The 27,491-nt window shown below is 34.7% G+C and overlaps 2 protein-coding genes across 3 annotated transcripts in view; both read left to right on the top strand.

The window, feature by feature from the left end:
- The first annotated feature begins 8,011 nt into the window (after positions 1-8,011).
- On the top strand, positions 8,012-15,676 carry mettl6 (methyltransferase 6, methylcytidine). Of its 2 annotated transcripts, none has more exons than XR_007439614.1 (5): positions 8,012-8,595; positions 11,172-11,306; positions 13,024-13,194; positions 15,191-15,300; positions 15,384-15,521. XR_007439614.1 is itself a non-coding variant. In XM_007240969.4 (5 exons), exons 1-5 carry the CDS (start codon positions 8,311-8,313, stop codon positions 15,521-15,523), a joined length of 873 nt encoding a protein of 290 aa, XP_007241031.3. In that variant the 5' UTR covers positions 8,013-8,310; the 3' UTR covers positions 15,524-15,676. The 2 variants fall into 2 exon arrangements, 1 of the variants encoding a protein (XP_007241031.3); XM_007240969.4 differs by having other exon boundaries at positions 8,013-8,595; positions 15,159-15,300; positions 15,384-15,676.
- A 5,390-nt stretch (positions 15,677-21,066) lies between these two features.
- sh3bp5b (SH3-domain binding protein 5b (BTK-associated)) overlaps positions 21,067-27,491 on the top strand; it is a 42,432-nt gene continuing 36,007 nt past the window's right edge. Inside the window, exons 1-2 of the mRNA XM_022673880.2 lie at positions 21,067-21,457; positions 24,776-24,838. Of these exons, the coding sequence (XP_022529601.2) occupies positions 21,377-21,457; positions 24,776-24,838 (144 nt within the window). The 5' untranslated portion in view covers positions 21,067-21,376. The remainder of the gene's footprint in view (positions 21,458-24,775; positions 24,839-27,491) is intronic.

The following is a 27,491-nucleotide window of genomic DNA, read 5'->3' on the forward strand; positions in this document are numbered from 1 at the left end:
CATCAACCCAAGTGCGAGATTGTTTAATGATCATTATTACTGTACAAAGAAGGATCTTCAAGAGGATTTACATGAATGAACTAATGTAGGAGAAATTCCCTGCACTTCTGAGCGGCAGACGCAGGCCACGCCAAATTGTGTTCATCAGCCGAACCCACTGAGTGATGGCGAGTGAGGGCAGAAGAAGGAGAGAGCAATAAAAGGGTAAGTGTGAAAGGGAGAATCAAGTGAGGTGTAAGGGTTTCGGAGTGGGGCACGGCTTTATTACCGCAAATATTTTCTGCTTCAGCCGCTGCCATCCGCTGATGTCTGTCCACAATGTCTGGACTGAAGAAAATTGCTTCCCTTTTTCCTGACAAACTCGATTGCCTTTTGATAAAAGGCTATCAAAGGTGTGCATTGCTAAGGAAACAAAGACGAGGAACGCAAAGGGTTAGAGCTAAAAGCTGAAGAATAGAACCATCAAATCGCAAAATCAGTATTAGCACTGCTGGTGGTGCAGTTATTGTAAGCAATTTAGTAAACTGCACATACTTGTGTATATATGTGTGGAGGAGAAAGATAGAAGAAAAGAAAGAAACACTTTGCGGCCACTGCAGAGCCGCACAATGGAATTTAACCATTAACCCAACCACGGCACACACTCTCTCTCAAATACAGTCAATAGTGATTACGTCAGAAAGAACGCTGTGGTGTGGGCTGCCACCTCAGTAACCTCAGTAACTCCAGCTTAGGTTAGGTTATATTGCTCAAGGGCACCACATTCATAAAGGTCAATTGTGGAGAAAGCACTGTTTCTCCACTTCACAAAAACCCCTCCCACCCCATAATTCATGCCGGTGCTAGGGATCAAACTGGCAGCCTTCTAGTCTCAAGCCAAATTACCCTTTAGGCCAAAAAATTTATTCATTTAACAATTTATCAACATTATGTCCCAGTCACCCTTAATTCATCATAACAAATGTATACAGCTCTGGAAAAAAATAAGAGACCACTTAAAAATTATGAGTTTCCTTGATTTTACCAAATTAAAAACCTCCGAAATATAATCAAGAGAAAGATGGATGATCACAACTATCAAACCAAGCTGAACTGCTTGAATTGTTGCACCAGGAGTGACATAAAGTTATCCAAAAGCAGTGTGTAAGACTGGTGGAGAAGAACATGCCAAGATGCATGAAAACCGTTATTAATCCTTGTGTGGTGTTCGGGTCTGTGGAACCCATTTTAGTTTTTCATCAAATGATACTAAAAAAAATTTTTTTCTAACTCAAACTCATTGGCATTTTTCAATAAATATCTCGATAATTTTTGTAATTTTGATACCAACGATATTTTTCATTATTCAAAAATGACTTAAAAAAAAGTCTTATATTGTAATAGCCTGCACTTCTTAAAGGATAATAAAATGCTTACTAAATATATATAAGGAAACAATATATTTAAGGCATTTCTGAATTACTTGAAATAAACAAAAAGACTCAAGACACCAGTGCAAATATCAAACACTGCATGTACGCATCAACCATGTGACCTATTCCTAAGCTTATAGCTTATACGGTACATAAATGTAAATAAAATAATTAGCGTTAAATTAAACAGTGGTAAATATATAAATTCTATTTATATTGGTGGTGTCAGTCACTTAAAATGTATTATATTAATCACCACAGTATTATCTGATCTATGTTTCGTGTGTCAGGCACAGAGAGGCACATTTGCTCTTGTGCAGTATTTTGTCTAATATGACTTAGTGAGTGTGAAGTAAAGGTGTTTTGATTATGATTAGCACACTCAATAATGTAAGCTTGTGCATCGTAAACACAGCAAATAAAATATTATCACAAACAACATACATGTATATCGCATACCCCTATGCCAGTCACAATTATTATTACCCACTGCACTGTTTTTTAGTTTACATGTGACACTATAGATCAAAGAATGTTAAATGCACACCCCACAACTACAGAAATGGAATGTCTCACCCATAATCAGACCTCGGTCAAACATTGCCTTGCCATGAGCACACTGGCCAGTGTTCAACCTCACTCACACAAGATAACAAGAATTATACAGGTGTGTGAGTGTGCCCAAGCCGTGCCTTGAGGTAACACTTCATGGTCAATTTATGTACTTTTTTACCCATTTTTACCCTATTGGCATATCAATGTAGATATTAATAGATTAATAGAGATTTGTAGATGAGTCTTCAGTACACTGCTGTATTCCACTTTAAAAACTTTTTTATTTCTTAAAATACAAAATAATTTAGAGATAATAAATATAATGTGTTCTCCTTCGTATTCTGCTGAAATAAAAATGAAACACATCCAGCTGTCTGAAGTTCTGCAATAAAGTCAAATGATCTGGGATAACATCTGTTGCAAAACGTTCATATCACATTCCACAAAGAGAAAGGCTCATCGAAATGTCCTGGTGCTGTCGGTGCAGCTGATCTAATTACCTGCATCTCAAGGTGACAAAGTGACGGGGTGGTTTGATCTCTATCTCCGCACAAGTCAGAGAGGCAGTATGGCATGAGGCAAAGCTATTTTCAACAGTATAATAAGTCACTTGGATTACTCAGCTCTTTCATTGTTTTATCAGCATTTTGTTTTGGGTGACATATGTTGTTGCTTGCAATATTCAGAAGAAATGTTTCAGAGCACTAAAGAGGATCAACACTAGCCAGAAAATTGTGCATTAAATTTTCATAAATTACATTAAATCACATAATAAAAATGTTATAATATAAATTACATTTTTGTTGTATTATATCCTTAAGTATGATAAAACATTTTTTTTTATTTCAGTTTACTTACTTGCTTCCATTTGGCAGCAATTGTGTGTGTGTGTAAAACCTCAGCTGGTACAATGTTGAAATGTGGTTAAAATAATGTTAGTTGCACTTTAATGTTAATGCTAAAAGGTACTATATATTTTAAATCACTGTTGAATTTGTTGAAACATGGAAACAATATAATGTCTTTGTCTCATATATCTGATCGTTATCATGATTTTATTAGCATTTCATTCTAAATCTAAATCCTTTCATATCGAAATGCTTGTGTTAAAAATATAAAACATCAAATCTTAAAAATAAGTTTTAAGTGTAAAATGCAGAGAACATAATCTATAATGTTGAAATGTAAGATGTTGAAACAACACTGCAATATAAACATTAAATCATTTTTCCAAATCAAAACATAATTCAATATTAATTCAGGCCACACATTAATCTAATCACGCCTAGGCTTAAGTCCATAACAAGGCTTTGTCATCTTTGTCAAGGAAAACCAAAGGGTCAAGATTATGCCTAATAGTTACTTTCTAATGGTAAATTTCCATAACATTTCTGTGGAACATGGACTATTATGGATTTAATTGCATTCAGTCACTGGAAAATTAGTGAGGTCAGGTACTGATGTTGGATAAGCTGTCTGAATAATATAAAAACACTGCTTCATGACTTAACGTGGATTGAAGGAGGCATGAGATTTGCCATTTTACTGTTGGTAGCGTTGCAAACGACAGGAGTCCAAACTAGTAAGATGGCCAATTCTGAACTGAGGAGAAAACAATAGGGTTAAATAAAAAAATAAATAACTTAAAATAAAATAATAAAAATTACTAAAAATGCTGCATGCCATCAGCAGCCAGAGCCTGAGAGAGCACAATTAACAATGTTGTCAGGGGTGGGTAGATAGCACTCTCTCCCCTCATCACTCCCAGTGTGAAGTTGTTCAGGACAGGTGTCTGTGGATTCGTGGCAACCCAGTGGGGGTATTATAGGTCATATGTGGATTCATCTGAAGAAGAATTTGGTTATTAGTCTTTCAAATTTGGGGGAAAAAAATTAAAGTTTTAAAAATCACTTGTCCAACACATGCCATTATTAGAGTTATTAGAGAACTAGATGGCCCTTCATCACTCCAAATAACACAGTTCCAAAACCCAATTCTGGGTTCATGATGAGGTGAGGCTTGTATATGAGAGTTCACTTAATAGAATGAGTGCCCTGAGTGTTTCAGCTAGACTGTCTGTACTTTATTTATGAACACATTATGTACAAATTTTAGTTACATTTAAATATATTGAATTATATAGGTTTTGTCAATTATCCAAAAAACATGGAAACAGAAATAAATATATCCTACACAATACACCACTTAAAACTCCCACATCTGAATCTGAAAGGCTGGTCCAAGAAAATCTCCCCCTCACTCACACTCACAACTTGGAATTGCAGTAGAAACTAAATAATAACACCAAACTGCTTCATGTGCATATCTGTTTTCATTCAGTGTTCATAATTGCTCACATATGCTTATAATTGCCTATCAATTATCTCCTGCTCTCTTGATTGCAGGTACAATTGGCAATGCAGATGTTTGCCAGTCATTCTCTTAGCCAGTGGTCTTCACCCTTCCTCTGTCTCTGCAGGTGGGAGCTCTAAAGATAGCATGGCGTTCTGACTGGGTGTTAACACAGCATTAGAGCCGTACGCCCACTCTGCATATGGGCGAGTGAGAACTTATTCAAATAGTAGATTGCCCATGTAATTACAATACTCCTCTAGAAAGTGGCCCTTTCACAATTAGAAGAAGAAGAAGAGGAGGAACAGTGACATGCTTGATAACTGGCTGCATTTAACAAATAGCCATTACAAGTATCTGTAATAATAAAAATAAGGACTGATTTCTTTGCTATAGTATGAGCTCAGGGGAGAAAGCAGATTTTCTTTTTTTTTGTCAAGTAAGTATAGTTCTGTTATTAAAAGTAATGTTTAATGCTTGAATCATTATAGGTATATATACAGAAAAGCGTTAATGGCATGCTTATTTATATAGGCCTGTTATTGTGTTATAGAATATCCTGATTTATCTGTGATTAAAATGACTCACCTCCTTTCACAACAAAAGAAATGATGTTTTCTGTCTTTCCATAATTTATTACATAAGTGAAGATTATCCGCTGTATATTTGACATAATAGATAATGTTCAGAACAGGAAAATCCATAATAATAAGCCTGCACTACCCTCTAGTGGTCACAACAGCACTGGACTGGTTGTCCACACAATTACAACATTTGGAATCACTTTTTTAAACTTAAATGGACACACATTGTTTAAATGTAATGTGATCCAGGCTAGAAAATGGCAATAGCAGCCCTGGAAGACCGGACTTCTACACAGATTTGGGCTTTGCCTAATTCTATTCACCTGTTATTGCTAGATTTAGTAGGTATGTTAGAGCAGGGAGATCAGCAAACTGTGTGACTATGCAGATTTAAAAGGGATGATAGATCAGGTGCCTGGTTTAAAAATGCTTTTCCATGTTTTAATGTGAATGTAGTCATGTAATTGACTTCAACCTCCTATTTGTTGGGAGCATTACACATAATAGAAGGTGATTATTAATAAAAAGATGCACTTAAAATCCTTTCATTTTCTCCAAAATCGTCAGTAATGAGCAGTAAAGCCACTCCACTGATGTACAGCATTATACAGGAGTTACAGCATTAGCATTACCCGCTAACCACTCTAACCGCTAGCTCTTTCACCGTTCAGAAGTGAGTATATTGGACTAGACCAGGGGTCACCAACCTTTTTGAACCTGAGAGCTACTTCTTGGGTACCAATTAATGCGAAGGGCTACCAGTTTGATACACACTCATGAAATTACAACTTTTCTCAATTTACCTTTAATTATATGTTATTATTAATAATTAATGACATTCATCTATGTGAAGACACAGATATCAATATGCAACACTATTTTTATAAATCTCTGCAATTGTTTACATTTTATATTATATTATATTTTAATATAATATTACATATTATATTACATTATATTGTATAATAATATATAAACTATAGGCTATCTCTAAGCTAATATTAATCTAATATAATCTAAAATTACACCAATGCAACTGTGATTTAAAAAAAAAAAAAGAATAGCAACAAAAATGCTATTTTTAGACCAGGTCTGCGGGCTACTCATAAGGTCCTTGCGGGCTACCTGGTGCCCGCGGGCACCATGTTGGTGACCCCTGGACTAGACTGTAGCCTGCACGATTACAGTGTTAAAACAAGCTATGTGGAAGTCACTAGCTAATATCACCCTGGCTTACCAGAATACTCAGTGTTCCTCAGTGTATTTCTTGTAATGCTAACTAAGCTTACTTCAATTAAACAGAAGCACTTTACTCACACAAATAGGAAAGAAATCTGTTTAGATTAAAATCCAGCACTCATTAGACATTTTTTTTAAGAATTAAAGTTTTGTTTACTTAGCTTAGCTATACTTAACTTGGTTAGTTCTCCCCCACCACCACCTAGTGGTGAGACCTGCTAAATTAGAAGGGAAACTTGGGGACACCTCAGTTCCTTACTAGTGTTGCATAATGCGCCTTATAATCTGATGCACTTTATGTATGAAAATAGACGTTTATTTATAGTGAACCTTGTCTGGTGCACAATACAATAAATAAATAAACATGCAAGCTAGCTAAGTAACTATATAACTAAATGCACACACAACTCATGCTAAATTATTAGGGTATTAGTGGCCTAATAAGTTAATTTCTCAAGGAAACACAGTTCCACAGCATAAACTAAACCAAACACCAAAAAAGAGACTGTCCCATTTTTTTTTCCTGAAGGCAACAATACTAACCATTGCAAATTAGCCATTTGGACTGGTGCCTTGTCCAGGTGATATTGTCTTAAACCCAGTGATTCTGGCAGGAGCCCTGAAGAACCTCCCCGTGAGAACCTTTCTGCCCTTGAGAAGGTTTTGAGCCTTATAATATAAATAATAATATAATATAATATATAATATAAATATATAATATAATATAAATAATTGTAATATAAATATGAATAATCTGTTTCCAACCCAATTAAAGAGATCTATCCACACAGATCTCTTAATTGAATAGAAAACTTTTCCATTTTTACATTTCAAACTTGGTCCTCCTATAGCACTTATTTATATGGTGTGGTGTCATGGTGGTAAGCTTGAAGATAGCTGTATATGCAATGATTAATTACTGTAATTATAATTATAAAACAAAAAAAGAACAGGACACAAAACCAAGAACTATGTACAAAGAAAACATTTCTTGTTGCCATGTTTATCTCTATTAAGTAATTGTGGTTAATCAAATCTGTGAAGTCACACTGATGTAGTATCTCAGAATCATAATATGTATTTATTTGCCAGTATACTGCTTCATATTCATGAAAATATTGATTCCAAACTTGTTAGTTACTGTATGAGTGTATTTACAGAGACACTTCTTTGTGTACCACGAAATGTTTATCTGTCATTTCTCTGTGCTTGGTTTTGTTGATTTACAAACAACAACATTCATAACTGGAATAATGATATTTAAAAGATATGTCTCAGTTCGTATTCAAAATAATACATTATTACTTGGTCCAGTCGCAGTCAGGGAGACTTTATAACATCTTGGTTCCAGTTTATATTAAAGTATGTCATTAGTGAATTGTCATAGCCAGTGTGATTACATTTCACACTCTATTGGCTATTTGAATGGGCAGTGTGCTGATGTGACCAAACAGCTTCAAAGCATTTCCTAAAGTCACTAGATGTAAGGTTTTAATAAACGTATTTATTAATATATATTTTATTGCTGTTGTATGTTGGTTATAGCCAGATAAGCCCTTCTATTTACAGTCAAGTCCATAAGAAATTAGATTATGACAAAAACACTTTAGATTTACATTGGACTTACACTGAAGTTCGTTTAATATTATTATTATTATAAACAAATTCAATTATATATATATATATATATATATATATATATATATATATATATATATATATATATATATATATATATATATATATATATATATATATATATATATATATAATTCTTTCTTTCTTTCTGCTCTATTAAAATTCTGCAGTGTAAAGGCTGTAAGTGTGTTACCCCTGGTGCTCCGCTTGGTGTCTCTCTGCGCTGTTTGAGTGTCTGAAGCTGACAGTGGGAGAACTGCAGAGGAAGAGAGACTGAGGCAGAGCATGTTAACAGTCTGAGTTTAATACTTTATTTAATGTGTGTGAACTGGGTTTCTGTTCAGTGAATGTTAAATACAGTACATGTTCAGTGTCGCAGAGCTTCTCCAGTTATCCTTCAGTATCTGTAATACTGACGCTGTGTGTGTTTGGGCTGTGAAGGCGCTGGATGTTCACATTATTTACAGACTCCGTACAGCTGAGCTGAGCTGAGTTCTCCTCCTGCTGTTATTAATATTATTAATATTATTATGGCGGTGGTGAACGGTGAGTGTGACCCGGCGGCGGAGTCCTCCTCCTCCTCCTCTCCGGCTGTGTTTAATCAGAGTGCGTGCGACAGTGCTCGGACTCTGTCGGAGGAGGAGAGGGAGAGGCTGGAAAATGACCCGGTTTTAGTTTCGGACTTTAAACAGCAGAAGTTGGAGCTGGACGCTCAGAAGAACTGGGATTTATTTTACAAAAGGAACAGCACGAACTTCTTTAAGGACAGACACTGGACCACCCGAGAGTTTCAGGAGCTGAAGGCCTGCAGAGAGGTGAGGCAATATTCCTGCTTTTATCTATGAGAAAATAGTGTTAACAGTGTTAAAGGGGGCTGCGCGGTATGGGAAAAGTAGCTAATATTGCGATATTTCTATTACCGTACAATATATATTATTGCAATATGATAAATACTACGGATCCTCTAAGGTGAAATCATGTTTAAAAAAATAATAATGTGTGGCCATGATTATTGATGCGTGAGAACAAGAACTTAATGTGTGAAAATGAAATAAGGCGTGGGCATGAGACAGTTAAGGCGTGGGAATTAGATAATGAATGTGTGGCCAAGACGTATTAAGGCATGAGAACAAGATAATTAAGGCATGGGGAAAAAAACAATGTGTGGGAACGAGATAATTAAGGTGTGGGAATGAGGCAATTAAGGCGTGGGAATGAGACAGTTAAGGCGTGGGAATTAGATAATTAAGGTGTGGCTAAGACGTATTAAGGCATAGAAACAAGAACCTAATGCATGGGAACAAGATAATTAAGGTATGTTAACTAAAAAATAAAAGGCATGGGAAAAGAACATAATGTGTGGGAACAAGATAATTAAGGTGTGGGAACGAGACTATTAAGGTGTGGGAATGAGATAATTAAGGTGTGGCCACAACTTATTAAGGCGTAGGAACGAGTTAATTAAATCGTAGCAACAGGGTGCTTTTGTTTCACAGCTAACAAAGTGAGATGTTCTCAAGGGTTGTGTACAATATAACTGTGTAAGGAAGGTAAACGGGTCTGCATACTGTCTGCGTCTGAGCCAATCAGCTTTTAGTATGAGAATTAAGTGTCTTTTATTTTTAGAATTATTCCATGTCTCACTGCAAAAGACTCCAAAATATCACCATAATTCATTCCAAGATAAAAAATAAAAATAAACCAATTAAATCTCCATTTTCTTACATCATGTCATCTTGGATCTTTGACGTCTGTAAAAAACTGGTGAAAATTTCTGTGTTTTACAGAACCCTAATGTGACATCATGTAAAAAAAATAATGTATGGCCACTGCTTTATAAGGCCTGGGAATAAGATTATTAATTAATAAGATTATTCTTAGACTGGAGCTTTTACGTAATATTCAGTTTCTTCATGTGAATTAATTTACAAAAAAAGCAAGTAAAAAAAGCAGAAATTTTCACCAGTTTTTTACAGACGTCAAAGATCCAAGATGACATGATGTGCAGTAGGGGTGGGTGATCTGGCCCTTTAAAAGTATCACAAAATTTAATGGTATTTTTGAGATAATGATACTCTTGGCGATATGAGAAAACACTGAATTTAAAAATATATTTCAAGAATACACTGCTGCAACAAAATTAAACTTAAGTTGTATTATTGCATTCAGTGTGATATGGCACATTCCTAACTGAGATATTAAGAAATAAAATAATTTTAATAATAGAATAATTTTATCAGATTTGTAACAGAAGTCAATAATCCAGAATGTCATGATACTAATCATTTACTTCAAATATATCTATATATATATATATATATATATATATATATATATATATATATATATATATATATATATATATATATATACAGGACTGAAGTAAGATGAATGATACTGGACAGATGAGAATGAGAAAATGAGATCAGATTGAATTTTTATTTTGCTAAAAACAGCAAAAAAAAGGAGTACCCTGATTTGATAATTAGGGGTGGGTGATATGGCACAATATATCAGGGTATAATATCATTTAAGATATTTAAAAATGTTTTTTGTTTTTTATATCTTACGATACAATATGGCACACCCATAGTGTACAGTGAAGTCTAAAACTAACCCTGACAAAGTTTGACTTGACAACCAGTATTTTTAGATCTTTTTGAAGATCATTGTGGAAAAATGTATATATTTCTTAACTTTTATTTAAATTTGTACAGAAAGTGGCATGCCCTTCTCAATAATTAATAGAAAAGCCTTTATTGGTTAATTCAGCAATCAGTCACTTCCTGTTATTGCTCACCACCTGTATGCATGAAGGTCTTCTTGCCTTCATGCTGATCTTTGCTCCTCCCACAGATTCTCAGTTGGGTTCAATCAGGACTCTGGTTGTGCAAAATGTTGCTGTGTGTTTTAGAATGCAGTTGCCTGATGTTGAGAATCTTGATGTTTGCAATAATATCGCCAAAAAAAATTGGAATACTGGAAATGATATTATACCCTGAAATATCTTGCCCCCCATTTCCATTTCCCCCACCCCTAAATCACATCAGGGTACTACTTTTTTGCTGTTTTTAGCATGTCATTCTGGATCATTGACTTCTGTTACAAATCTGATAACTTTCTTGTATTTTTTTATTTAATGTTTTGTCATATCGCCAAGAATATCGTTATTGTGAATATACCATGACATATCATGATATTATTTTAGGGCCATATCACCCACCCCTGTTACCCACACACAAAAATCATCCAGTATCCCATAGGAAAACAACGATTGTCATTAAATCATTGAACAGAAACAAAAATAAATCCTGTGTAAAGATTAGTGATAGAAATAAACAAATAAATATTGCTATATAAATAATAACCCAGTTTTTTCATCCTGTTTCAGTTCGAGACTCAGAAGCTGGTAATGCTGGAGGCGGGATGTGGAGTGGGGAACTGCATCTTTCCTCTGTTAGAGGAGGACCTTAACATCTTCATCTATGCATGTGACTTCTCACCTCGAGCTGTGGAGTTTGTGAAGGTAAGGTCTTTTACTCCTTCCTGGCTCTTTAGTCACTGTTCGCTTTAGCTAACTAATGTATATTTCATCTAGAGTTAACGTTTCTCTCTCTTGCTGTTCTGCACAGATACTGAGTCTTTAAAGTGGCAGTATGTAATATTTAGTTTTTAAACTGAAAGGAGAAACATTTTTAAGTGGAGAAGATATAAAATATAATAATTGTTTTTGGTGTCAGTGTGCTGGAATGACCATCCCTGCTAAGCCTAATATATTCATTCTAAAAACTGTGGTGTGGGGTCGCTTTTCGCAGAAGTTATGCGTCTTTACGTACTTACATCACACGTACAGCCTCTAAAAGAGGATCCGGCTCAGTTTTACTGAATGTGAGCGGCTGGTGGGGCAATGGAGACTTCAGAAGGGGACACTCAGATTTATCCCCTCTGAAAGGAGATTGTATCACACACGCATAGTTTAAAATGATTCTTCCGCATGTTCGGTGCAATTACCCATTTTTACCAGAGAGGGCCCTAAATCCCAAAACTTACAGACATTAGCTTTAAAATAATAATGTTAATGGGTATAGCAGTAACAAGTGCAAAACATTACAAACAAGTGCTACTTTCTAAAGTTAACACTATATTGCTAAATGTATCCATTGCCTGCATTACGTTTTGTGATGTGATGCTTGGGTGGAGCTGCTTAGCCATGGAAACCCATTCCATGAAGCTCTCTATGCTCCTCTGTTATTGAATCTTAATCTGAAGGCTACATGAAGCTTGGAGGTCTGTAGTGATTGACTCTGCAGAGAGTTGGCATTCTCTGCACACTATGTGCCTTAGTTTGCACTGACCCTGCTTTGTTATTTTAGTTTGACAGTGTGAGTAGGGGTGGGCGATATGCCTCTAAAATAATATCACGATATTTCATGGTATTTTCGTGATAATGCTTTTGGCGATATGACAAAACACTAAATTAAAAAATATAAATATTTCGAGAATACATTACTGCAACTAAATTAAAATTAAATTCTATGATTGCATATACAGACATTAAAATACAAGCATTTTATCAATTTATAACAGAATTCAATGATCCAGGATGTCATGATACTAATAATCCTAATAATACAATTCAAATATTTCCATATATCCAGGATTAAGCAAATAAAATAAATGATGCTGGACAGATATAGTCTCTACCTATAGATATAAAATGGGAAAGGAGAACATAATTAGGGGTAGGTAATATGACGATATTTCAGGGTATAATATCGTTCATGATATTAACAAATGTTTGTGATATTATTGTGAATGAAATGATATTGCACACCCCTAGATGTGAATTGCTTCCATTCCCTGATGCTTCCACTTTGTAGTTATAATATCACTGACAGTTGACTGTGGAATATTTAGTAAGGGAATTTCACGATTGGACTTGTTGCACAAGTGGCATCCTATCACGGTACCACGCTGGAATTCACTGAGCTCCTGAGAGCGACGTATTCTTTCACTAATCTTTGTAAAAGCAGTCTGCATGACTAGTCCCTGGATTTTATACATCTGTGACCATGGAAGTAATTCAATTATTTGGATGAGTGTGCGAATACTTTTTGCACTATAGTTTTCTGTTGTCAGTTTTTATAATACTCTCTGATTAAGTTTAAAAGTGATGTACAGTGAGCTGGTGCATATGCAACAGAGAAGCTTTGTCAGTAATTTCTATTCTAATTTGTTTGCAGCAAAATTCACTTTACTGCCCAGAACGATGTCTAGCATTCCAGTGTGACCTGACCAAAGATGATTTGCTAGCCACTGTCCCAGAAGAGAGTCTGGATGTGGCTACACTGATATTTGTCCTGTCAGCTATTCATCCTGACAAAATGCAGAAAGCCCTGGAAAACATTTATAAGGTAAACAGCAATGTACATTTAATTAGATTCAGGTCAGGGCTGAGTTTCCAAAAGCATTAATGGTACCTATTTAACTAGTTTAGTATGTTAAATAAGTTAATTATCAAGCAGCTAATTGTGGGGAATTGATCAGCATGAAAAAATGAAGGAATATAAATAAATAAAAGTCATATCAAACAAAAATACAAATAAGCATCATAAGAGCATTAGGCCAAATTGGCCATTAGGCCAAATATAACACAACAACTCATTTTTTGTTTTGTTTTGTTGTTCAAACAGGAAATACTAAATATAAACAATAGAAACGAAAATTAAATATTGTCGCTTTTGGGCACTTTATTGCCTGATTATCACTTTCTGACAATTCTAGCAGTTTTTACATTGTGTCCAACATTTCATGTTGAATGCACCAAAATGACTAGAAATATTATCTTTTTAAAGATGTAAATTGTTGTCTCATTGCAAAGAAAAGTTTTAGGCATTTTTTACAAAGGCTGACCAAACCTGTATTTATATAATCAACAAATAAATGTTTCCAATACTTAAATAGTTTATTCATTATACACTAAGATTAATAGAAATTGGAAACCTCATCCAAAATTTTAAAATTACATATCACATAATTTGGCCATTCCACCAAATCGGTGTCATTTCTGTCCCCTTAAAATTACATGTATAAATATGCACACCAAATAACCTTAAATACATTTTATTATTAAGCATAGTGTCTTTTACATTGACCTAATTTCAACAGTAAGATATATAATTAAAAACATTAACAAAAAACTACATAGAAAACTGAAAAAATTGCATTTGTTATCTGTCCCCACTCTCTAACTATAAACTTTATCATGAAATATAATTATTAAATTCAGAGACGTTTTTTTCTTGTAAATAAATCCATAATATTTAAGTTAAAGTACATGTTTTATTTGTGTTCCTTGGTTTTACTCATTCCTGTTACTGTAACACATTACCCCATCTGAAACATCTGGAACATTCTACAACAGAAAGTGACATCAGCTGGTTCTTCTGAAGATCATGGGAAGACCAAAATTAAGTTCCCTCATAAGTTTTTCTATTGTAACTATGACTGAGGAGGTCAATCTCAACACTCATTCCTGAATTCCTAAATTCAATTACTGTTACCTAAATTAATTCTCAGATCTTATTTGTTTATTTTTAAAATACAAATTTTGGGAAAATCACTAAAATGTGCTCAGTGTGCTATAAGCATAGTGGCCATTAAGCTATTTTTCATGTTTTTGCTAATTCTGTGCTAAAAACTCATTCCTGTTACTTTCATTCCTGTTACCCAATACATAAAACATAAAAAGTAACAGGAATCAGTGCTATTAACAGGTATGATTTTTTTTGTCATAAATATGAATTATTTGAAGATGCAGTTAACCATTTCTTTAAAATAAGTACTTTTTGAGAGAAAATCAAAGGAATTATTGGACTTTCTTTTAAACATGCTTTGTAAATGTCACATAAGTTTTGTAACCATCCTGGCTTAGAAACCTTATAATAAATTAAGTAAAGCTGCCTGAGTTATTAGATTCAGAATTGAAAAAAGATTAAAAAAAAAATAAATAAACATTTCATTTGGAAAAGTTACAACAAGCAAATGGCAACTATTCGGTGGAATGTCCCAATTAGTATTAGAGCAATAATGCAGTGGATTGACTGGGTTCAATATTCTAGTTAGTATTGATCTGGAGCCAAAAGAATAATATTCTTAACTAGTAGAAAAAATAGAAAATTTAGCTTGCTGCCTAAATCATCAAGTATGTGCCTTAAACTGTTGTTTAAAATGTAAATTAATTCCATGTGGCTATTGTTTTCCTCATAAAGGTAGCATTAAATTTACATTTTCTCAGTGACTATATGATGTGCAGAGATTGTTGCATACTATATAATTATTTAACAATGTATATAATGCTTGTGTTTGGATCTTTCAGATATTAAAACCAGGTGGTATTGTGTTGTTCAGGGACTATGGTCTCTATGATCATGCCATGCTGAGGTTTAAGTCTGGGAGCAAGCTCGGAGAGAATTTCTACGTCAGACAGGACGGCACTCGCTCCTTTTTCTTCTCCAGAGGTTAGTCACTGTCATGTTTATACTTCTGCACGATTGTGTCCTCTGCTGACTCTGACGTAATTAACCCCTTTACTGTTTTTCAGAGCATCTCGCCAGTCTGTTTCACCAGGCCGGGTTTCAGACCCTCGTAAACGAGTACGTTCTGAGAGAAACTGTGAACAAAAAAGAAGGACTGTGTGTTCCTCGAGTGTTTCTCCAGAGTAAGTTCCGCAAGACCGAATGACGGATTGTTTGGTGCTTCAAAGGCAATTCTGTGAATAATGCTTTTGTTAATTATTTTCTTGGACATGTTGATGAAGTTTTTATTAATATTTTTTACGGTATAATTGTAAATTTGATACTCTGTCAAATCTGTCAAATAAAGAAAATAAAGTTTTTTATGACTTCATACAACAATTACTGAGATCACAATATGTAGTTCTATCATTATTGATGATACAGACATGCCATAAGTTGGTGTGTATGGCCATACCTAGTTTTAAGGTTTGAGAAATGCAACTGCGCCACTGACTGATTATAACCATGACAACATGTCAGGATTTTGCACTTAGGCTATATGCTTAGAAAAATAAAGTTTGTTCAGAAAGTATTTTATACTTTAAAACATTGTTAATTATCTTAGAGTATATGTAAGTAGTTGTAAATTGCGTTACTGTTCATGGTCTATTTCGGTTTAATGAGTGTGCGTTGCATAGCCGTATTGCTGGTTTTCATGTTTTGCAAATTTTAAAATTCGTTTGTTCAAAAAGTATGTTATATTTTTAAAAAATGTTAATTTTATTAGAGTAGACGGAAAGATTGGTTTTTAATAAACGTTTTCCTTTTTTCCCCATAAGTCACTATGATCAAAAACACTTCTCAGGTCTTGTCGACTATACCTCGGTTTATAGCTCATAAATATTCATGAGCCTATGACTAATCAGAGACAGCCAACCTTGTGCCTTACCTATACATTTATTTACACGCCTCTAATTTAAAACACACTCATGCTACAAGCTATACATTCTCAGAAAAAATGGTACCATCTTCTGCAGAAGGGGTTCCTTTCTGGTTTGCAGAAGGAGTACCCAGGGGTACCCACTATATTCACTGCACGCCACTGCCATTTCTACTTATAGGAACTTTTTGTACCTGAGGGGGACTATTTTGTACCCTAGGTCCCAAAGTTGTACCTTACCCACAACATGGTCACAGGTACAAATACAGTAAGTTTTTGAATGGTATATATTTGTACCCACAGGGTACTGCCACAGTGACAAGACCAACTGTACCTTAAAAATTACAAAAAATTACAGTTTTGTACCATTCAAAAAATAAACAAAGAAAGTTTTTTTCCAGTTTATTAACAGTTAAAGCCACTGACTCATCAATAAAAATGTTGCATGTAAACAGTTCATTATACAGTAAAACAACAGACATATCAGTGAAGTTCATACACAGCCATCAGTGAAACTAAAATGAAAATGTCATGGCATACATGAATCAGAGTGAAAATACAAGTTATAAAATACCAACGTCAAAAATATTTTAACTTTGTAAACAATATAACATTAAAAACATAAATCTTCTCTGTCTGGAGGACTTGTCATTTGGTTATATTAGTCTTACGTTCATAATAATTAAACAGAACAAAAGTAATGCAAAATTTTCTAGCCTATAAAAGCAGTTTAGATAATGTATGACATGTTGCCAGTTCATTTTAAAATATTAAATTAGCTCGGTCCAGGCTAGGGTTCTAGAACACTAGAAGTCTTAATGTGATGTGTATTTGTTCTGGTCTCTATATGCAGAGGTTACACTAGCTGTTGCATTCAAATAATGGAGGTAGAATTACAGTATATTAGAAAAAAACGTGATTAAAAGTTGTCTGTTTTGCAATTGAAACCTATGGGTCCCTTAAGCTGCTGGAGTTCCTTCACAGCGTGAACATGCAAAAGAGGTGCCTCTTTTGAGACCCACAAAGCACCATGCTGTTAAGATCCCAACATGCACCTGCTTCTTAAAGAGAATGACAACTGATGCTTTGATTGGTTTATTTCACTTATGACCAAAACACACCTATTAATTAAGAGAATTAGTACATTCCATTTGCACATTACGAGCCGTGCAAGTCATATTTTTTGACACACAAAATATGTGGCACAGTTTGATTTATGCTGTAAGCTCCAGTGTATATGCTGCCCGAGGTGTATATGTGAATCTATTCATTTAACACTTGAGGGCAGCAAAAGCTCAAGATTTTTTAGAGAGCTGTTCACATCACCATTGAAAAAGCAGAAGTCATTTTTTAGCACATTGGATATTATTTTTATACTAAATACATGTTTTGTTTCTTGTTATGCTCACAGTGTTTATTTACTCTAGCAAAATGCATTCTAAAACCTGGTTTTGGTTAATAACAGTATTTTACATGAAGGACAGCAAATGAGAGACAGAAGTGTCTGTGGTGCATCACTGATAGAGTTTAAATGTGTGTCTGAATAGAAATGTAATAAACACATTTATAATTTCATCATAGCAACTAACCTCACACTTATAGTGCCCCCATCCAGTGTCTCAACCCCACATTAAAAAGATGCAGTATGTAAACAGGGTGCATTGATTCATTGTTGCAAAGATTATAAAGACTATTATAATGGAGACTTGCATTGGTTCAGAATCATTCCTAAGCTCAGTAATCACTCTTATTTAGGTCCTAACAATCTCCACTAAGTGACCCCACACAATTCTGGCTGGATAGTCCCTATTAAAGTCACAGAGAACACACACCAGAAAAATGTACCAGAGAAATAAAAAGACCAAAGAAATGTATTCTTAAGAAAAATACACAATACAAAGAGATACAGATTTGCCTCAAAAGCAATCCTTTACTTATACCCGATCAAATAAATGATGCCTTCATCAGAAAGGGACATCTTTTCCCATATTAGTAGCAATGGAACATTATTCTGATCCATACCACACTGTTAACTGTGAGTTTCTTCCTCTGGGGTTGTTAAAGGATTTATGAATCGTTGGGATCTCTGATCACAGATCTGGATTCGGTTAAGCAGTAAGTAGCAAAGGTTGTACTATAAGAGGGTGTTAGGTCAAAATTGTGATAATTGCCCCTTTTGGAAAGTAACTTTTGACATTAGTGACATCACAACCTTCAAATATTGTTTTATTCTCAAGGGACTGAAGACATTTGCTACATGTTCAGCAATTAATAATATTAATTTCACCTAATATTTCCCATATTGTTTCCATACGTAGCTGAGGAAAAGCTTAAGCTTTCCACCGCATCAAGGTAAAATATCACAGTAATTAAAATAATGTAAGAAATTCAAAATGTAATTTTGAAACAGAAAAATGTCATCATGAAAATGTCTTGTTATTGCAGCGTGGTTCCATACATGATTGGAAAAATAAAATGTGATTAATCTAGGAAAATATGATTTCTGTGTAGTCTGAACTCTCATTTTAAGAGAACGTTTCGAGAGCCAAAAGACACAGTATTCTGATTATAACACGTGTGCTGGTGCTGCTATGTGTAAAAAACATGTCCATCCACGTGCCTTGCTGCCAGGACCTTTTGTGATGCAGGCAGTCGATCCCTTGAACTCTCTGAGATCAGAGGGTTTGATCCATCACAGAAAGAGCAGTTTGTGTGCATTGGAACACCTGGTGTATATGAAAGCCTGAAGGCGTAGATGCTCTCACTAAAGTCATTCTGTTATTAAACCAGGGAACATCTAAATCATCAACATTTGGGCCAGTAGTGATTTCACAAAGGCAAATGATGCCACATTTTCCTTTAAAAAGACAGAAGGGTGAGATGCTTGGACGTGGACTAAAACATACTGCTTTTTGAAGACTATTTACAAAATTGTACAGGCTGTTTAGACCAGGGGACTGTGAAAGACATGGCAGAATCTTCAGCTTGCCTCAAGAATTTTCTGGTGTTTAACTATTCAATCAATTTCCACCCTCTCACTGATTAGTTGGAAAGATGTACTTTTCACTGGACCCTGTATTCTGTACTATTTTTTTCCAAACATACTTTCCTTTGCTTATTGTGACCAAAAAGTTGTATTTAAACTTCTAAAATGTAACACACTAGTTAAACTTCTGATGGTGGATTTTATGGTGATGATGCGGAAGACTTAGAATTGTCAAAGTTGTGCAAATGTTGCTGCATAGTAAAATAGTTCACCACCACTCATCAGTCTACTAAATCTTCCTTATTTTGTCAATTTTGCTTCAGTTTATTTTTTTAGTCACTTTCCTACTCATACTACAGGGGTGCAGGAACTTTTGCATGTCAATTCATATAGTAATTGTTTTTTTCTTGAGGAGAGACAACATTGTATACTCCTGACTACAGCTTTATTTGTAAAACTGGTGAAACTGGGGTGTATTATACTGTAGCTAGACCTTTTAGTCTAGCAGCTTCACCACTAGAAAAGTGCTATTTGAATAAAAATTTTACTCAACAGGGCTGGTGGTAATCAAGCTATGAGAGGTGTCTAGTTTAATTATTTCAATTTTCAACTCAATTTAAATTATAGTTAAGAGATAAATTAATCCGCACAGTGCCAGTAAATGCTGGATTACTTTTTTCCTTCAGTAAATGAAACAATAATTTTCTTGTCTTTTCTAATATTTTGTTTAAAGATGCAAAACAGTTAATGATGAAAAACATGCAAAATAAAAGAAAGGGGCAGTTTCATTTTCACAGTACTGTACATTTTTAATACCCTGTGCAGAATATACATACCCATATAACATGAACTCATTTTTTCCAAGTTAGTTATGTTTTTTTCCAATACTACAATTATTTATTTTCACTTTTTAGTTCAATTTGTTTTCTCTGGCAGATTTCCCTGCAAAAATGTCTACACTTGATCTTTTACCATTTCCGGTTATTGACTGGACCTGAAGAGCTTAAATGGCAAAAATAAAAGGAAACAAATTGGGTAATTGGTCAGTGTGATGTTTAGCAGCTTACTTTTCTGACCGTATCAAGGTAAATAAAATAAAAAAATGGGTGTAAAAACTGAAGAAGAAAGAAGAAATGTGTTTTTATCCAATATTTTCAACTATCTAGTTTTTCGTTTCGGCCTTTCACAAACAGAATTTTAAGAAAAAAATAATATTGAATCTTTTCTTGATTTTTTAGATTTTTCCATTTTTTGAATGTTGTAACACAAATCTGATTGTATAATCCAAACTGCTAAATGCAAAAATTGACAAATCAGAAAATAAAAAATATATATATATTTTTTCATTTTTCCATAAATTACTTTGTGAGGGGCAGAGATGAAAAAAATAAAATTGGAAAAATTGATGCAAACGTATTTCTTGTAAACTGCACTACATTAAAAAAATGAAATAAGTTTTTACATCAAATTTTAAATTTCAGCATTTAGCCTAAAACGGTCAGGAAATCTAATTAATAAGCGTTACACTGACAGTAAATTTGTTTTTATTTTTCCAATTTTGATTCTCAATTGAATATCAAATTAATTAAACTTTTGAACGGGAGTGTGTTTGATAGGATTAGTGTGACAGGAAAGGGGGCGGGGTTTTGCTAAACTGCAGTCATATATGTTTTTTTTTCTCATACCTGTATTCCGACAAACCCGGCCTGTTGTGAAAGCGATTGGCAGGTTCTGAAACAGACGTCCAATAAGAGCATTGCAGCCTCACGTGATTAACCAATCGCAGCGCAGGAGGCGGGGCGTGTCTGAATACGGGTGGTAAAAGAAGGCTTGACGCCAGTGATTGTTGCAGTTGGACGGCTGCGGTCTGAGGAAACACACGGAGTCTGATCACGGAGGCTGAATGAAAGAGACACACGTTACTACATTTTTATACCGATTTAATCCATTTTAGACACAGAATGCGCTAAATAATTTATCCAGCTCACGACTGAAAGAGACTGGTGGAGCTGCTAGACTATTTATCTAACTACCCAGCTTTATGTTTCTGCAGACACAGGAGACACATAAGGCTAGAGGGGAGATTTAAGATAGGGGAGATATTTCAGTTCTAGTCATCGAGAAAAAAACTCCCACAAACACTGAGGTTGAGAATGGATAACACAGACAAGGAGATCAGGTCGGATGAAGAATGTGAATCAGGCGAAGAGGAAGAAGTGGATCCCAGGATTCAGGTGGGTTAACCTGTGTTCTGTCGAGCGGGGCTACCTTGTCAAACCGTGCTACCCTAGTGTATATTTAACTGTAAAAATACATACAAAAGAGCCACCATATTAGAACATGTTCCCAGTAGAAGTAGCGTTAGTATATGTGGATAGCATAAATATCTGTATCATGGTAAAGTTATGACAATGAGAGATCATTAAAACTGCTTTTGTAGTTTTTTAAACAATAATTCTTGCATTAATTATTATTATTATTATTATTATTATTATTATTATTACTATTATTATTATATTATTATTATTTCCATTCACACCTTTGTGCAGTGACAGTGAGTCCAGGTTGTTAAATTCACAAAAAAACAGATTCATCATAATAAAAGCACAAGAAATAATCAAAAAGTGTAGGTCAGCGCATGCGCAGTGTCTTTAGCAAGCACTTGTCGATGGGTAGCATAACTCGACAGAACACCCCCCTGCTCCATTCCTTCATATCAGGCGTTTAAAACCAAGTAACTCTTTTACAGACCAATACAGGGGTTCCAGTCTAGCCTACTGTAAATATTTAATGGCTTAAAATGGTGAGAATCTAGATTATTAAACAGACAGGGTTTGGTTAATGTATGAAACAGTCCTTAAAGCTGAGTAAGCTTCGTGTGCTGACAGACAGACAGCTGTTTGGTTCATTTATTCTGGGGGGTTTGTAGGTAATGATTGTTGTAAGTAGCTACACCATCAGCTGCACCGAAGTGGCCTTGTATTTCCTTCAAGAAGAATAGAGCGAGCATGGTTGTATGGAAATATGGTTGACTTCAGAAAATTAGCTACATATATAAAAATCTTGTGATATTAAATGATTTTGGAAAATATAGAATTTCACCTAAAATATCCATGCCAGTGCATTGATTTGCAGTATATGTAAGCCCTTACTGCACAATTCTAAATTAGTTTTGACTACTGTAGCTATTAAAATTTCAAAAATTCCCATAGGCCCCACAATTGAACCCTGTGGAACTCCACAAGATAAAAAAAGCTATTCAAAAAAAAAATATTCAAAACATGTACTGATCAATCTCAGGCAGCTTTACTTAATTTTCTACAAGGTTTCTAAGCGTAAAATGGTTACAAAACTTGTGTGACGTTTAAAAAGCATGTTTAAAAGCAAGTCCACTAATTTCTTTGATTTTCTCTCAAGAAAGGCTTTTTTAAAATAAATAGTTGACTAGTCACTCCTGTTAATGGCACTCATTCTTGTTACTTTTTATGTTTTGAGTAACAGAAATGAAAGTAACAGGAATGAGTTTTTAGCACAGAAATAACAAAAACATGAAAATTAGCTAAATGGCGGCTATGCTAATAGCAATAGGACACCGAGCACATTCTCGTGATTTTGTGAACTCACACTATGCTGGCCAAAATCAGGTTTGCCAGTATTGGGATTGTTAATGGCTGACCACCTTTCAACCACCTTGTCTGTCAAAAACCATTGTAGACCGTCTGAAACCAGCTACGGGCTAAAGCTGGTCTTGAGCAGCATTTTTCAGCAGGAATGTGCTCCTGCTAAATTACTCATAGAGGCTACTTGGAAGTACGTGTGATCATGGTTGGTACATGGTTTAAAAAGTTTTAAAAACCACTAGAATACAACCTTCCAATGCTGCTTCCACAGACTGCATCCCTCCCGCACAGCGCACTTCAGCTCTAACACACTCACACTTTTCTAATCATTAAATAACTTGTTAATGAAGTGATGTGCTGAGTCAGATGTATTGGATCAGGGTACATACTCTACACACTGCAGTGCAGGTGGACTCTAGCAGAGGCAAGATCACTGGAATAAAGGGACTGAAGTCCATAGGATTAATGAATAATTATTAAAATCACCACTTAAATGGAGAAAGAACTTTTTCTACACTTTCAAAAAAGTCCCTGTTACAATGTCCATTTCATTATCTTGTTTTAAAGCATTTCTACTGGAACATTTATCATAAAATATGGTCACAATGTAAAGAATTAAATTCACATTATGTATAATTTATTTATTTGGCCCTGCACTGTAAACTCATAAGATGTTTAAACTCAAATTAATTAATACATAAAATACATAAAATTTGATATTTCTAAACATTGGATATTTCTCAACTATTTTGAGTTAGCTAAGCATATTTGCTGGTACATACATATTCAAACAGAGATCTTTGAGTAGAACCAACTTATAATTAATAAATAATAACAATAAATGAGTTTATTCTGTTGCCTTTATTAAGGTTTTCCATTGGCATCTGGCACAATCTACACATTAATGTGTAGTAATTCCCCTGGGCTTTCTTAGATAAACTTGTAGATCATATATTGTGATTAACTATCTGGTCTCTGTGTTGTTGGCTGTAAGAACAAGCATCATTTTCTGAGCTGCAGAAACACTGTGTTGGCTGTGCTCTCAATACTGTTTACTCTATAGATAATTTATGTGAATTGATGATTTAGAGAACAGACTACTAATGTAATGTTGTTTTATCTACTGCAACCCATTAAGACCCTGTATTATTTCAACTTAACTTAACCTTTAATTAGAATTTTTGGCTATAAAAACAACTACAATATGCACATGTTGAGCGAAAACAATTTAATGTAATAATTAATTACAAAAAACTTAAACTAGTATAATAGAGTGGTTGTGCAAAAGGTACTTTAACTTAAAAAGTTAAGTTTTAGGTCCACCGCATCCAGACGTACTTATGGTTTGTCTGTTGAACTTAAAGATGAACATTTGTTCAGCTCCATACAGTATTATAAATTACTTTATAAAAAAACTGGGTTTTGAAAACTTAATTTCTTTGAGGCAACGAATTACCTCAAGTGATTTAAGTAGACCTAACTTATTAGGGTTTACAGTGTGGTGCATATGAAAAGGATTACATGAACGTATACCCCGTTGGTCCTAATTTGTTACATTATAAGTATTTAGGTGATGTACAGTTTTTAAGCAGATACTCTATTATTAAGGACACTAGTATTAAGGACACATACTCATTCTTTCTTCCAAAATCAACGGTATAAAAAAGAGTATCTGTCTAGGTAGGATTTTTCTATTAGATATTGGAGCATTGCTGTCAAGATTTGATTGCATCTAATTAAAAACAGTGTTAGTGAGGTCAGGATGTTTAATGATCATCACCCCAACTCATCCCAAAAGTACTGGATGGAGCATCATCATTCCAAATAACACAGTTCTACTGTGCTCAGAGTTGCTCGGTGTTATACCCCTGTAGCCCACAGAAAGTGTATTAATATGTCTGGTTCTCTAAACTCTCTATTTCTGCTTACCAGGGGGAGCTTGAGAAGCTGAATCAGTCCACAGATGACATCAACAGATGTGAAACAGAGTTGGAGGTAAGGTTACGCATTGTTTAAAATGTTTGTCTTATATTTCTCCTTATTTAGGCTATTCATCTATGTTCACGTCATCTAATTGCATGCCCCCGATTGTAGAGATTATGTAAGATGCTGATCTTTGACTGCAATAATCCGCCTGTTAAAGGTGGCCTAGAAAACGGTATTTTCCTTGGAGAAGTTGAATAATGAGAGGTACATTGGAGGGAGATTGTGTCTACTCTTTCAAAAGCAGAATACGAGAAAATAAACTTCGAAATAAAGCTTTAAACAGGGCATTTGTGCCTCTATGAACCGGAAATCCTGCTGCTTACCATCAGCAGCCGGAGTCCGAGAGAGCACAGTGACAGCATAACAGTCTTGACTCATTATTTGTGCAGACCCTTAGCTTTTTAGAGGCCTGATTCAGGGAGCAGGGAATCAAAATGTTTGCATAGGGAAGCAAAAGGTTTGTTTAAGCTGATTACCATTCCCATTCCGCAGTTAGCTAACCACACATAGTGTCACAAAAAAGTTCTAGTTACTCATTCTATGGTGTAACATTCAGGTGGCAGTACATGGAACATCAGTCTGAGCATGAACAACTCAGAACAACATTTAAAGAACGGCAGGTCTTACTTGCCTCAGTAAAGTTCAATGTTAATGATTTAATAATAAGAAAGAGACTTGGCAAAAATGGTATACATGGCAAGTTCCAAGGCAAATACCACTGCTAAAAGAACACAACGGCCCATCTCACATTTGCCAAAAACATCATGATGATCCCCAGGACTTTGGGTAAATGTTCTTTAGACTGACGTCACAAAAGTAAAACTTCTTGGAAAGTGTGTGTCCCGTTACATCTAGCATAAAACTAACACATAATTTCAGAAAAAGAACATCATACTAAATGTAAAACATGGTGGTGGTAGTGTGATGGTCTGGGGCTGCTTTGCTGCTTCAGGGACTGAACAACTTGCTGTAACAGATGGAACCAGAAATTCTACTGTGTACCAGACAATCTTGAAGGAGAATGTCCGGCCATCTGTTTGTGACCTCAAGCTCAGGCATACTTGAGTGCTGCTGCAGGACAATGATCCAAAGCACACAAACCACCTGAAAGTCCACCTCAGATTGGCTTAAAAAAAAAAAAAAAAGATTTTGCAGTGGCCTAGTAGATGGAGATGCTGTGGCATGATATTTTACATGATGTTTATGTTTAAAAATTCTCCGAAGTGTCTGAATTAAAACAATTCTGTAGAGAGAAGTAGACCAAAATGTGAAAGACTCATTGCCAGTTACTGGTAAAGCTTTATTGCAGCCAGTTGTTGCCACAAATATATATATATATATATATATATATATATATATATATATATATATATATATATATATATATATATATAGCCGCCAGATGCAAACTCCCAGTCTGGGGCCCTGTGAGCGACCCGTTGCACACAAGGGAAAACATAAGTTAGACTTGCTAAAAAGCAGCAAGCAAGCTCCAGATCCTGCCCCAGATATCAGGCTGTGTTTGGGCATGCCATAATGTAATAAGCTTTGTTGGCACGACTACTTCTTCAGTGTGGTCAGCAGGTCAGGAACAGAAGGACACACTTAATGAAAGGTTCAGTATTTTCAAAAGAGCAGAGATGAGATCTTTTGTTTATTGTTTGTTTCAGCAAAATATATTTTTTTTTCTGATGTTTTAAACCTTATAAATTGATAATGATTTTTTTTTATTTACTTGTCCTTGCCTACAGATTATGGTTAAAGGATAAAGGTTGACTTTTTTTAGTATTTCATATTGTTTATTGAATAAATAGTAAGACTGTGACTTCAGCTGTGGTGAAAAATGCTCAGATTCAATTGTATTGATTTATTAAAAGCCCTGTTCTTTTGCCAATGACTCTAGCACACTGATTTTCTTTTTATAGAATGCTTGTTGAGAAAAATGTCTTCATTCTTTTACAGTTTTATACAGGTTCCAGTGGATGTGTGTTTGTGTTGTGTTGTGTTGTTTGCTTTCCTGCAGATGCTGTTACCTTCCTGGGTTTAAAGCTCTGCTTGCCATCACCAGTATTTATAATGTCTCTTGGTGCACACTGGGTGGCATTTTTTTGACACCCAGAAGGGTCAATGGTATGACCCCTGTCCAAGAAATGTTTAAATGCATAAAACGATGGCATATATATACTTTACCTCTGTTGTATATGTACTAATTTTAACTTTAGTAACTTTTCAATGTTATTTTAATGTGTCAAATTAAATATCAATGCAGTAATTATAATATTTTTTAAAAATAAAACAGATATAATTTCTGTATCTGAGATATTAATCGTTGACTTTGTCAGTCATTTTTTACAAAAACTCTATAATGTACTTTTTGTTATGTTAAGTAAATTAAGGCCACAGCAAATTTGACTGGAAGAAAAAAAACCTAAAATAACTTAATCTAATATCTTAATATGAATATAACAGTTTTACAAATTGTGTAACTGTTTTAATAATTGTAACAGATACAGTCCCTGCAGGAAAACAAACACCCCACCACCAACACCCCCACACTGGAACCTGTGTAAAAAAAAAGAAAAGCTGGTACAGTTAGCTGTCCAAACTTTCCAGGACACATCAGACAGTGAAGTATGGGCTGATACAAACACAAGAAGAAATG

The sequence above is a fragment of the Astyanax mexicanus genome, chromosome 6 (assembly GCF_023375975.1).
Source record: "Astyanax mexicanus isolate ESR-SI-001 chromosome 6, AstMex3_surface, whole genome shotgun sequence".
Lineage (NCBI taxonomy): Eukaryota > Metazoa > Chordata > Actinopteri > Characiformes > Acestrorhamphidae > Astyanax > Astyanax mexicanus.

Coding starts and splice junctions, on each gene's coding strand:
- mettl6 (XM_007240969.4), top strand. CDS start 8,311: ATGGCGGTGGTGAACGGTGAGTGTGACCCGGCGGCGGAGTCCTCCTCC. Junction 8,596..11,171: donor AGCTGAAGGCCTGCAGAGAG/GTGAGGCAATAT, acceptor ATCCTGTTTCAG/TTCGAGACTCAGAAGCTGGT. Junction 15,301..15,383: donor CTCCTTTTTCTTCTCCAGAG/GTTAGTCACTGT, acceptor ACTGTTTTTCAG/AGCATCTCGCCAGTCTGTTT.